Raw genomic sequence first — 12,660 nt, 5'->3', positions numbered from 1 at the left:
AACTGTTGGTACAATGGAAGTTATAGGAGCTACTGGAAAACCAATGTGGTTTCATGAACTTCCACAATTATCCATTTGCTAATCCTTTCAAATTCTTAAGCCAAATGCTTCTTACTCTTGCATTATGTGGCCTAAGAAAGATCACATAACACTTGGGAATGAAGATGCAGCCCAGTAAGCCAGCACTGGATGCCAGGATGGAGAAGATCTCCACAACCACCATGGCTTTGCCCTTGGTGCTCTGGTATGTGGGCAGGAAGGAGACCCACACGCTGCAGAACACCAGCATGCTGAAGGTGATGAACTTGGTTTCATTGAAGGTGTCAGGTAGACTCCTGGCCAAGAAAGCCACTATGAAGCTTCCCAGAGCTAGGAAGCCCATGTAGCCCAAGACACTGTAGAAACCAAAAACAGAGCCCTCATTACATTCAATGAGGATCTGATTGGGTTCAGAATGTATGTCTGTTTCTGGGAAGGGGGGAGAGATTCCCAGCCAGCTGCTGCATAGAATCACTTGAATCCCAGAGCAAAGGACTACAACACAGTTGGACACTCTAGGTTGCAGCCATACCTTAATCCTGCTTCCTGGTTTTGTAACCCTGAAGGCCAGAACTACCAGAATGGTTTTTGCTAAAATGGAAGAAACAGCCACAGTGAAGACAAGCCCAAAAGTTGTTTGTCGGAGGAGGCAGGTGGCTGCAGTGGGACGGCCAATGAAGAGCAGGGAGCAGAGGAAACAGGAGGTGAGGGAGATGAGGAGAGTGTAGCTGAGGGTCCGGTTATTGGCTTTCACTATGGGAATATCTCGGAATTTCACAAACACCCCGAGAATCAGAGCTGTCAGCACAGAGAAGAAAAGAGCCACACAGGCCAGAATCATTCCCAGAGGTTCTTTGATATCCAGGAAGGTAATGACTTTGGGGAGGCAGCGATCTCTCTCCTTATTGGGATACTCATCTTCAGGACACATCATACAATGTTTCATATCTGTAGGTGACAAGAAGTATCTCATTGCTTTATGTTGAAATTTTCTCCCTATTCTGAAACCTGGGAAACAGAGGGTAGAACATGACCCTCAGGATATAATTATAGCCCCCTTGGTGTAATCATCAAGGTAATTAAGCCCTGTTCCACTGTGTCCACAAACTTTATAATTTAGAAGATCTAGATCATGCTGTTTCTCAGTGTATAGTTAGAAATTCTTGAACCTTAAAAAAATTACCCAAAATTCTTTTCTGTATTATCTAGAATTCTTTTCCCTTTTCTGGCATTCTCATGTTTTATGTGATTGTATTTAAGGGACTGTAACTCCTCCCTCTTCCTCTCTTTTTGACCTGTGACCAAGCTGAGTTCAGGCAGTTCTTTTGCTTTAGTTATTATGAATAAAACTTTATAAAATAGAATACTTAGTTATTGATTATTAATTTTTGAAACCCACATCAGGATGTATCTTTTCCAATGAAAACAATGTTCCTCCATCTATCTAAAAAAGGGAATGAACCTTTTAGAGACCAAGTGCCCAAAATACAACCCCTACGCTCCATGTGAACCTCTCCCTTACCCCAGACAGGGAAGGAAGGGAGCACTCCAATTGGGAGGCTGGGCAGAGGGGTGGGTTATATGAAAAATGTCCTCAGGCAGGGTGGAGAGGAGGAGAGATGCAGCCACTTCTGCCATATGCAACATGGATCTTTAGTTCTATTGTATGTGTGCTCACTGATACTTCCCAATCATTATTTATAATAAAAGTGATAATATTAGCATCTATATAGCACCTACTAAGTGCCAGGTATAATGTTCCAAGTGCTTTGCAAGGATTATCTCATTTAATCCTCATAAGAACTCCATTAGGTAAATGCTATTTGCCTTCTGAACTTACAGATGAGATACTGAGGGAATTTCCTCTTCTGTAAAATGGGACTGCTAATAACACCTTTCTCTTAGGGCTGTTAGGATAATAAAATGCTATTATACTTGTAATGCTTTCCCAACTTTAAATTACTATATAAAATATTGTTATATTTAAAATGTTCACTGTTCAATCCCTCATCTAAATGCTTTATCAACATTTAAAGAAAATTATTTCAACAATGATATCCAAGGGACTACAGCACAAATATTTCATTGTACTGAAAAAAATGTCTATACTTTACTATATTTACTCATTCCAGTTATTTTCCTGTTAATAAATTTTCCCTCCATAAACTGGAATCTTTGATAGATTTGCAACAGTTTTTTGAGGGTGAGCTTTCTTCTATTCTTTCCATAATGAGAGTGCATATGTCACCCTCACTTCTACCTTGGTATGTAGACAAATAATTGTGCCATAGGAAAAGGAACACTTATGGCCTTCCAGTTTGATAAATTGGAGGCACATCTGAAGCACACATACACATTAAAGATAACCTAGTCCATGACCCTCCTTTTACATTAGAGGAAGCTAAGACCTCACTTAAATGTCTTGTAGAAAGTCACACAAATAGGACTTTGAAAAAGTCAGATTCAAATCCAGTTCCCCTTATACTATCTATCTGTGGGTTTTCATCTTAACTTGACTACTCATATGACCTTGGATATTTCAAATTGTATCCTCCTTTATCTTAAGGTGATGCAAGTTTGCTATTTTTAAACCATTCCATTCTGTCTCCGAATTGATACTAAGTACCAGTCCCAAGACAGAAGAGTAGTAAATATTGGGAAGTTGTGGTTAAGTGACTAGTGCCAGGTCACACAGCTATGAAGTGCCTCAGTCAAGATTTGACAACAGGGTCTTCCATTTCCGGACCTAACTCATCATCTATTTAGCCATCAAGATTTCCCCCACATTTATTAATGAGAAGAATTCCCTCTTGAGCTGACAGGAATTGAATTTTAGGTAATTAAAAAATTTACTAGCCTATTATTACACCAAAATGTCCAGGTAACTTCCTCCCTCCCTCTCTAGCCTCCATTAGAGAAAGCATCATTGATAAAAAAAAAAAGATATATTTAAATGTAGAACCATGTCTCTTTTATTTCTACATATGAATTCTTCTTTTGGAAGTGGATGTAAATAAATATTCCTTTAAATGATATTTCTGATGCTGTATATAATTTTCTCTTGGTTCTACTCATTTCACTCATTGTAACTGCATGTAGGTCTTTCCATTTTCTTTAATTAATTGGTTCATTATTTCTTATGATGCAGTAGTATTCTATCACAATCATAGGCTACAACTTGTTAAGTTGTTACCCTATTGATGAGCATCCCTTCAGTTTCTAGTACTTTGCCACCACAAAGACAACTGACATAAATATTTTAGAAAATAAAGTAGCCTTTCCTATTCCCATGATCACCTTAGGAAATTTACCTCATAGTGGTATTACTGGATCACAAGGTATACACGGTTTTATAACACTATAATTATAATTCCAGATAATTCTCCAAAGTGGTTGGATAAATTCAGAATTCCATCAGTAGTGTATTAATGTCCCCAGTGCATTGGAGAAAAAGTTTGAGGGAAGAGTGTGGATATGTCCCTTGGTACTTCATAGAAGATTGGTGAAATTTTCATGTAAGAGTTAATCATTTGGGGCTATGTGGAACTCTATTTTGTGCGGGCATATAAAATTGAATCAGATAACATACAGCCTTTCCCAATTTTTCTATTGAGAAGGACACATCAGAATTCAGCAGAGTTAAGAGAAGATTTTCATCCTCGAGAGAGAAGCATTTAGGTCATAGGAACAACAAATGTTGCCCGGGGCACAGGCATATGTGGTTTTATGATGATAGTTGGCCATTGTCTCTTCTGGTTTGTGATGTCATGTTTGTTCACTGTTAGGTGTTTCCACTGTATGTTCTCTGTTATTCTCTCCACAAATGGCATCTAAGGCCTGTTCCAGCTTTCAGTCTATAGTTATTTCACTGATTAGTGGCATAGGAAGGAGATTTTCATTGCAAATTCCCTTCATCAGGGGTTCTAGCATAATCAGGTGTTCAGGGGAGACAAAAATGTATATAGAGATGTTTAATATTGGACCCTATCTCACATCAATGTGCCCATTATTTATAGGGGTGTTAACTCCAATCATGTAAATAATTGCTCTACTGGAATGGATGGGTGCAAGTAATTTGTTCCCATGGTTATGAAGGTGGCAGAAGTGGGAACTATGGAGTACTCAGAACTTGGACAGACATCAAAGATACCATTATCATCTACAACCTCTAGGATCATTACCAGTCATCCTGACTTTAGCTTTATCACTGGACTTCAATGACTCTGGAAAAGCAAATGAGGCTAATGACAGTTCAACTCAGTCTCACTAATACCCAGTTCATGCAAAAGTCTAGACATGATCTGGTGATGTCATTAATCCTCTTCAAAAAAGAACAAAGAATAGCAACAGCAGTATTGTGGGGAAAGCACTGCCCCAGAGGAACTAGGTGGGGATCCTGCCTCTGTTTTTTACAATATGACATTGGACAAGTCACTTAACCCCAACAAGTCTCAGCAATCATACCCCATTCTTTGGTTGTTCCATGATTAATCAAATGAGAGAGTTGAACTAGATGGCTACTGAGGTTCCTTCCACCTCTAAACCTATGAAACTACATATTAATACAATTGGTGATCATCCCCATATCATGCTGAGTAATAGATGAAAGAAACCAAGAATGATATGGACAAAGAGAAAGAAAATAATCAGCTCCCCCCACCTTGTGACTACATGTCTTGTTAGTCTTTTACTGATGTTCCCATGAATTCTACATGACATCAAGAGCCAAAGGCCAAATTTTTTATGTTTTTAGTGGGTTGGTAGGAAAGGTCATTGCAATACTTACTCATTTGTTTGGAAATCTCCCCTTCTGGGCATGAAGAACAGTCAAAGCAACAGATGGGCTCTCCCTCCCGTGGGGTTTTCCTGAATCCAGGGCCACAGCTATCACTGCACACAGCTTGGGGAGCCTGAACAGTGAGAAGAAAAGAAAGTGTTTGAAGAATCTGGGTCCTAATAACACAAGGTAAAGTAAGTTATTTTGTGAGAATGTATGCCATTTTGAGCAAAGGTAAGAAATCTTATTTTATTTAAAAAAAGCTATGGTACTTCTCCTAGGCTCATAAATCAATTAGTATATGTAAGAAAGTTCCCATTACACATGTATGCAAGACATATAATTTAAATGACCATCCATCAGTAGCCTTCTGACTTTGGTTGAGTTACTCCTCTGCCTTGGGTTTCAAATTTTTCATTTTAAAAAAGAGATTGGTGGACTTAAAAGGTTCTTTTCAGGTATAACATTCTAAAACTCTAGGTATAACAATGACCATTATGACAACCCTGGTGGTTAAAAGAAAGGCAGAATAATGACCTAAAATATCAATATTTATTTTTGTTCACATATGAGGTAAGACACAGAGTCAAAGGCTGTGATGGAGTTCATTTTTCAATGGAAAGCAAACAATAAATCCCACAGTAATTTGCTAAATACAATTTGGCAATCCAAACTGCTTTTGGAATATTCAGAAATATAATTAATTTCATAAAATAAATTAGCTAAAATCATTAGACAAAACTTTAGGAAGATTGAATGACTTTGCTTTATGTAAGGATTTTAAAAGGAATATGAATGGGTTATAACAGAGATTGAATGACTTTGCTTTATGTAAGGATTTTAAAAGGAAATATGAATGGGTTATAACAGGGAATAGAGGAGGTGAAGGTACAGAAGCAATAAGAAGGGCCGGGGAGGTAGAGAAAGAACCACTGGGGCTGAAAGAAGGTCTGTGAAATTCTCTCTTTCCCTCACCCTTCAAACCCAAGAGAGAGAGGTACCCCTGAGCTGATGTTATGATAAGAATAAACAGGGGCTGTGTCTCAATGAGTAGACTTCTGGGAGGTATGGAGTTCACTTGCTCTCAGGACTTGGTTGATGCCTAAGCCCCTAGAAGCCCTTCTTGTCAGACAGGCTGACTGTCCTTGCTAGCTCTTTGTTGTTTAGCCAAGGCTAAATGGCTAACCTAGTCCAGCACCTTCTCTTTCTCCTAAACTGTTATGATTTGAATCTGACTGTGAGTTTCTTCAAACAAAGTTGTTTTAATAGTTCAAGTAATAAAAGGGGAGAATAGGTCTGTGGGAATAGGAGACCCTACAGGTTGTCTTTTCCTTCTTCAGCTGCAGCTGAGCCAAATGGCTCATGCTTCAGCTTCTCTTTCTCCTTCCTCTCTAATCACTGTCACTATCCTATTCTAATCAGGTGTCAAGAGTCCTTCTTGTGAAGGTCAAGAGATGGGAGGGGCCTTTGGGGTGACCCCTTGAAGTTCAAGGGATCAACACCCTTCAGCAACAGTTGCTGTTCTTTTGCTTTCTTTTATTGATAATCAAAAGATGTCAGGGACCTTCTATCTTCAGGGTAAGGGAAATGGAGGCAAGACTCTTTCACCACAGTTTGGGATCTTGAACTTTAATCCTAGCACCTGTCTCTCACAAGTTCACAGGGCAAAGACCCCTTTCTCAGCTCTCACTCCCACAAGCCCCTTCTGCTGCTCCAACTGCTGCACCCCCTCTGGGCAACATTTTTAAATGATGGTTCCTCAGTCTCAGTTTTCCTTTCCACAATCATCCCCTTTTTATGTTGTGATGTTCCCAAGGTCACTTATATGTACCTCTTATGCTTACCAATTACTCCTAAATCTAATTTCTAACTATTCCCCCCAAAATAATAAACTTCCCTTAATTACTCTATTGCTATTCTATGCCAACATTACCTAATCTAAGTAATTCTTTGTAGGAAAGTTTTGGGTAAAGGTAGTTTGGGGGTTTACAATAAATACAGTAAAATAAATGTTTTAACACAACCAATACACAGAAATGTCAACCCTAATGATAATGCTACTTACTCTTCCAAAGTTTAAACTAATAGTTTTCCTAACTTTATCTGTCTATGCTTATTTGTAAACTATTCTATTTCCATTAACACAATAACAGCATCGGCTTTACACTCAAAACTTCAACTAACTAATCTGCAAATGCAGCTTACTTCTGTTCCTAAGTATAAGTAACTGTCTATCCTAAGCCTAATTTAACTCCTAATCTATTCCTTACTTATTATAAGTTATTTTTTAAGTCCTAACACTAATCTATACCCTAATCTTATATACAATGCATGTACTCACTGTTACATTTTTACAGACCCTATCACTATGTTGTCAACCTATTTTACAAGTATATACACTATTCACAGAGGTTATTTACATATGATACAATATTATACATTGTTCCTCAATCCTGATGTTAGTCAGAAATATCTTTTGATCTTTCTGTTTGACTAAGACCTTATGGAACTAACTAATATATATATAGATTTACATTTTGCATATATGCAAATTCAGACTCTTGTTTATTTACATGAGATCTCCAAATATATACCAGTTTGTGATTTTTGTTATGTATCTATTGTGTTGCATGGATATACTTACTGCTTTTTTTTGGATTTCCACTTCTCATGTTCACTAATGGATTCCTTCTTTTTTCCAAGTTATGTAGTGTTGCATGTTTTCCCCTAATATATAAAATTAGTTTTGTGTTTTCATGCCAACATTGTACCAGTCTTACATATTATTCCCATTTTCCACCTGTTCTCTTCCTGTATATGCAAATTTACAAAGTTCAAAGTCTTAGCTGTCCATTTCAGCTTGCAATCTTTGTTTCTTCTCTCTGGCAGCTTTTCTTGCTACTTTTCCTCTGAGATACTGTCATGTCCTCCATTCTGTTGATGTGGCATGTTTGACTGTTGTATGCGTTGACTGATGAGTTCTTGTTGTCTGGAACATTATGTGGCACTATTCTTTCATTGTGGTGTACTCTCTGATGTTAATCAGTTTTTGTTTTCATTTCTCAGCACTATCTTTTGTCTAACTATCATTTTCATCTACCTCTGTTACACTGGTATTAGATTTTTCAGGTTTGATGTGAGAACAATGGAATCATGAGTCTTTTCCTGCAACTTTTATAGCACCTGGCATAGTGAGCAAAATGTCAAATGGTCTAACCCATTTTGTATCTATAGTCAATTTTCTATTCAAGTTTTTAATGTACACTTTATCTCCTGGTTTGATGTTACTGCTGTTGTATTAAACTCATTTTGTGCAATTCTGCTATTCTAGAGTGTAAAGCCTGTATGTATTTGGTTAATTGACAGTCTCCTCCTATCATGGCTATGAGAGCTTGTTTGCAAGTCCTTCCCTGCCAAATTGCATGTCCACATAGCATTTCAAATGGAGAGATGTGCACATCTCCACTTGGTCTTGTTCTAAGATGGAACAGTACTAATGATAGAATGTCTGTCCATTTTAGGTGTGTTTCTGCACAAAATTTCCCAATTATATTTTGATATCTTTGCTTAATCTCTCCACTTGCCCTGAACTTTGGATACAGTGTGTGGTAATTTGCTTCTATTCCTGGATTTTTACAAATTTCATTTAGTATTGATTGAGTAAAATATCTCCCACGATCTGAGTTCAATTTGGTGAGAATCCCAAATCTAGGAATAATTTCTTTTAATAGGATTTTGACCACAAATGCTACATTATTCTTTTTGGCAGGAAAAACTTCTGGCCACTTAGTTATTTGTCTATGATTACTAGGAAATACCTTTGTCTCTTGGCATGTTTATAAAGTCAATCAGTATATATTCAAATGGAGTATACGCTAAGGGATGACCTCCTAACCCTTTAGTCTTATACACTCCCTGATTGAACTGCATACGAATTTTATATTTTTGACAGACTCTTATGGCATATGAAGATATTCCAGGTGCAGTCCAAAATCTTATCACTGAGTCAATCATGACTTGGGTTGCATAGTGTCCTTGTGCATATATGGCACTGTGCACATGATAGAATAAGGTTCTAGGCAGGATGGGCTTGCCTAGTTGTGAAAATCATATGCCCCCTAAGGTTTTTATCCATGTTTGAATTTCCCATTCATTGTAGGCATTAGTCAGATAGTCCTGTTCAACTAATGAAAAATTTAATACATGGATGGATCCTTCTCTAGCTCCAAATTTTGCTGTAATGTCAGCTCTGTGGTTTCCTTAGGATACTTGATCTTTAGCCTCTGTGTGTGATCTTCAGTGGATTATTGCCACTTCCTTGGGCAGCTGTACAACCTCAAGAAGTTGCACTGTGATTTTGGCATATGAGATCTCTTTGCCTGCACTTGTCAAAAATCCTCATATTTACAAATTTCTGCTGTGTCATAAATTACTGAGAATGTGTATAGGTGATCTGTGTAACTATTGACCCTTTTATCTTTCCCAATTTGCAAAGCATTTAATAAAGCAACTAGCTCTGCCCCTTGTGCTCTCATGTGCACTGGTAGGGATGTATACCATAATGTCTCTGTTTTTGTTATGTGAAGATTAGATTTGACTCTCCCTTGATGATAACAATGAAGATACTTAGCTCTTCCTTGATTGTGAAGATTAAATTGTAATCCCTGTCTATTTTTAGGTCTTAGTCCCCCAAAATGTAAGCCCAATACTTAAAGTTGAGTGGGAAGATCTGCCCATGTTAGATTTAATCACCAAAGTGTAAATATCCCACTTAATCATGAAGTGGGAGGTCTGTGATCCACATGTGTGTTAGTGGGTAACACATTAGAATTTACTACCTGTCTTCTGGGCAGTCCTAGAACATAGTGTCAGCTGTGATTGGTAGACATGGAATTAGGGGAAGTGACACAAGATAAAAGGTTGTTAAAAGAAAGAGACAAAGGCCTGAACAAGGTTGGTTGTTGTGGTTGGTCTTCTGGGAGTTTGAAAGAGACACACTTGGAGTGGAGCCTCCTGTACGAAGTTCCACTAGAGCTGAGGCTAATAAGGAATCTGCTGATTGAACTAACACATGATGAATGTAAAGGCTGACTTCCTTTCTTTGGCCTTTCTGGATGCATCAGTCTCTGGAAAAGGCCCATCATCTTTAGACTACTTTCCCCTGGCTGGGGCCTTGAATTCCTACCTGGCTCGGAGGAAGCCAGAGCTCTCTCTCTCTCTCCTTTTTTTTCTCTTTCTCTCTTCCTTAATATTTTCCCTCTATTGTAAAATAAACTACCATATTCTGGATTTAGTCATTCATTTGGGGGATTTAGTAATTAAGCCCCTTGTGACCAATTAAATATATTCAGTCCAACCATAAATTTAACAGTTATTACTGCCACTCTGGTGAACCTTTCCCCATTAAATACCACACTAGAACCATCTGTATACATTTCAATTTCAGGATTTTCCAGTGGAGTGTCTTTCAAATCTTTTCTGGTTTTTTCTACAAATGATATTATTTCCCGGTGATTATGTATGGGTTCTCCTTCAAACAGCAGATCTGATATTAACGTTGCCAGATTCAATGGGTTGCAACATTTCAATGTGATGTTTTCGTTGCTTAGTATAACACAATATCATATTGAGAAAGTCTCTGCTGTATGAAAGCTTGCAAATGACATTTCTGCAATATTGACTCTAGTTGATGTGAAGAACAGACATTAAGTTTTGATCCTAAAATCAAATTGGATGATTTTTGAATCATGGTTGCTGTGGCTGTGATTGCTCTCAGACAGGGAATCAGGCCCTTTTCCACTATATCTAATTGTGTGCTGTAATATGCCACTGGCCTAAAACTCCACTGGACTAACACTCTAGAAGCTACACATTTTGCTTCATGTACAAAGAGATGGAATTCTTTGTTGTAGTCTGGAATTACTAGGGCTAGAGCTGTTATTATTGCTTCCTTGGGCTGTGCCAAGACTTGGAGATGCTCTTTTGTTAGTTGCAAAGGTTCTGTGACTGTGTTTTTTGTTAAGTCCATCAGGCATTTTGTTATTTTGCTATAGCCTGGGATCCATTGTCTACAAAAAACTTGCCACTCTTAAAAAGGCTCTCAATTGTTTCTTAGTCTTTGGCATGCTAAGCTTTGGGATGTCATCTACCCTCTTTTTAGAAATCTTTCTCATCCCCCTTTCCAAGATAAATCTTAGGTATTCATCTTTAGGCAATACCCATTGTAGTTTTGATTTAGAAACTTTGTGGCCTTTTTAATATAGCTTTAAGAGGAGTTTTTTTTACTGTCCTAATAACAAATTTTAGCAGATGGGGATGCAAGAAGAATGTCATCCACATAGTGCACAATTTTGCTTTCTTTGAATTTTATAGTGTCTGGATCTTATTTCAGGATTTGGCAAAATGCTGTGGGGCTATCGCAGAATTCCTGGGGCAGTCTCCCCCAGGTCATCTTGGACCTGTTCCATGTGAAAGCAAAGATTTTTTGGCTTTCCTTTGCATTTGGAATGCTAAAATAGGTGCTACACAGGTCCACAATGGTGTAGTATTTGGATGTGCTTTGAATTTCTGAAATTTTGTTAGATGGGTTTGGAATTACTACATTGGACTTTTTCACAAAATTATTTACTGCTCCAAAATCATTGACCAGTCTCCATCAAATTCTGCCTTTAGAGTCACATTTTGCTTTCTTTATGGGCTTAATTGGTGTGTTGTACTCTGAAATTGTTGGGATGAGAATTTTCTTTTCTAACAGGCTCTGGATAATCAGGGTGATTCTGTCTATTGCTTCTTTATTTAATTTGAATTGTGGTATCTTTGGTTGTGCTCCTTCTTTGACTTCTACTTTTACTGGTGTTGCAGACTTTAGAATCCCTACATCTATAGAATATGTAGCCCAAAGCCCTTCTGGTACATCAATTGGTATTTCAAACATTGTACCTTCATTCTGGTTTTGTGAGTCATCCTCTTGCCCCATGAAAGGCCACAGATGATATTTTAAAGAGTCTTTGAGTAGATGTAGAAAAATTTCCCCCAGTTGATCACAATGAATGGTTGCCCCTATTTTACACAAAAAGTCTCTGCTGAGAAGATTAGATGGGCATTCTAGGATTAACAAAAATGTGTGTTGTTACCATCTTTGATTTTAATTTTGGTACCCTCTGTTTTTTCCCTGTTTCCCTCATTATTTGTACATAACTTGTGATTTTGTTGTCTTCAGATGTTTTTAAAACAGATCTTGTTGTCCCAGTATCTATAAGAGCTGGGTAGATTTCATTACCCAATTTTATCATGACCTTGGTTCTGTGTTCTCATTTTGTTGGCATACTTTGAACACAGGTGCTTGTATTTCTATTTTGTTCATATCCCAGTTTTGTTCTTCAGCTACAGACTTCTTTTGTTGCTTTGAACATTCATTTCGCAATCCATCATCAGTTTGCAATGGAATTGAATTAACATGAAGACTTAGGGATAGAGCAATAATATCTGTGTTTGCTTTTTCCTGTGTAACTGCTATCGGTTGGAATTTTTTGACATAATGGTTTAATGTTGACTTTGCTAGTATGTCATTGACATTCCCTTTTGTAATATCATCCCTATTGGCTTTGTCTCCAGGACAAAGTTCTGAGATATTGCATTATCCTAATCATTGGACAACTCTTTTGTTTGTTTGTATGCTTCAATTAACTTAGTTAATTTAGTTGCATCTCTTTTAGTGTCCCTGGAACATTCTAATGCTTTTATTTTTGCTACTTCCTTTTGTCTTGTACTTTCAGTTTCTGAAGTGTACTCTATCCTTTCTGCTGTTGATTTTGTTTTGTGCTGAGAAATGTTGCTTGGATATA

The 12,660-nt window shown here is 37.6% G+C and overlaps 1 protein-coding gene across 1 annotated transcript in view; it reads right to left on the bottom strand.

Annotated features, from left to right (window-relative positions):
- Positions 1–67: 67 nt before the first annotated feature.
- VN2R530 (vomeronasal 2 receptor 530) overlaps positions 68–12,660 on the bottom strand; it is a 34,260-nt gene continuing 21,667 nt past the window's right edge. Inside the window, exons 5-6 of the mRNA NM_001099528.1 lie at positions 4,826–4,949; positions 68–987 (exon numbers count right to left, since the gene is read on the bottom strand). Coding sequence (NP_001092998.1) covers positions 68–987; positions 4,826–4,949 — 1,044 coding nt within the window. The remainder of the gene's footprint in view (positions 988–4,825; positions 4,950–12,660) is intronic.

This window comes from Monodelphis domestica, chromosome 3 (genome assembly GCF_027887165.1).
Source record: "Monodelphis domestica isolate mMonDom1 chromosome 3, mMonDom1.pri, whole genome shotgun sequence".
Lineage (NCBI taxonomy): Eukaryota > Metazoa > Chordata > Mammalia > Didelphimorphia > Didelphidae > Monodelphis > Monodelphis domestica.
This window is presented reverse-complemented; position numbering and strand designations above follow the sequence as displayed.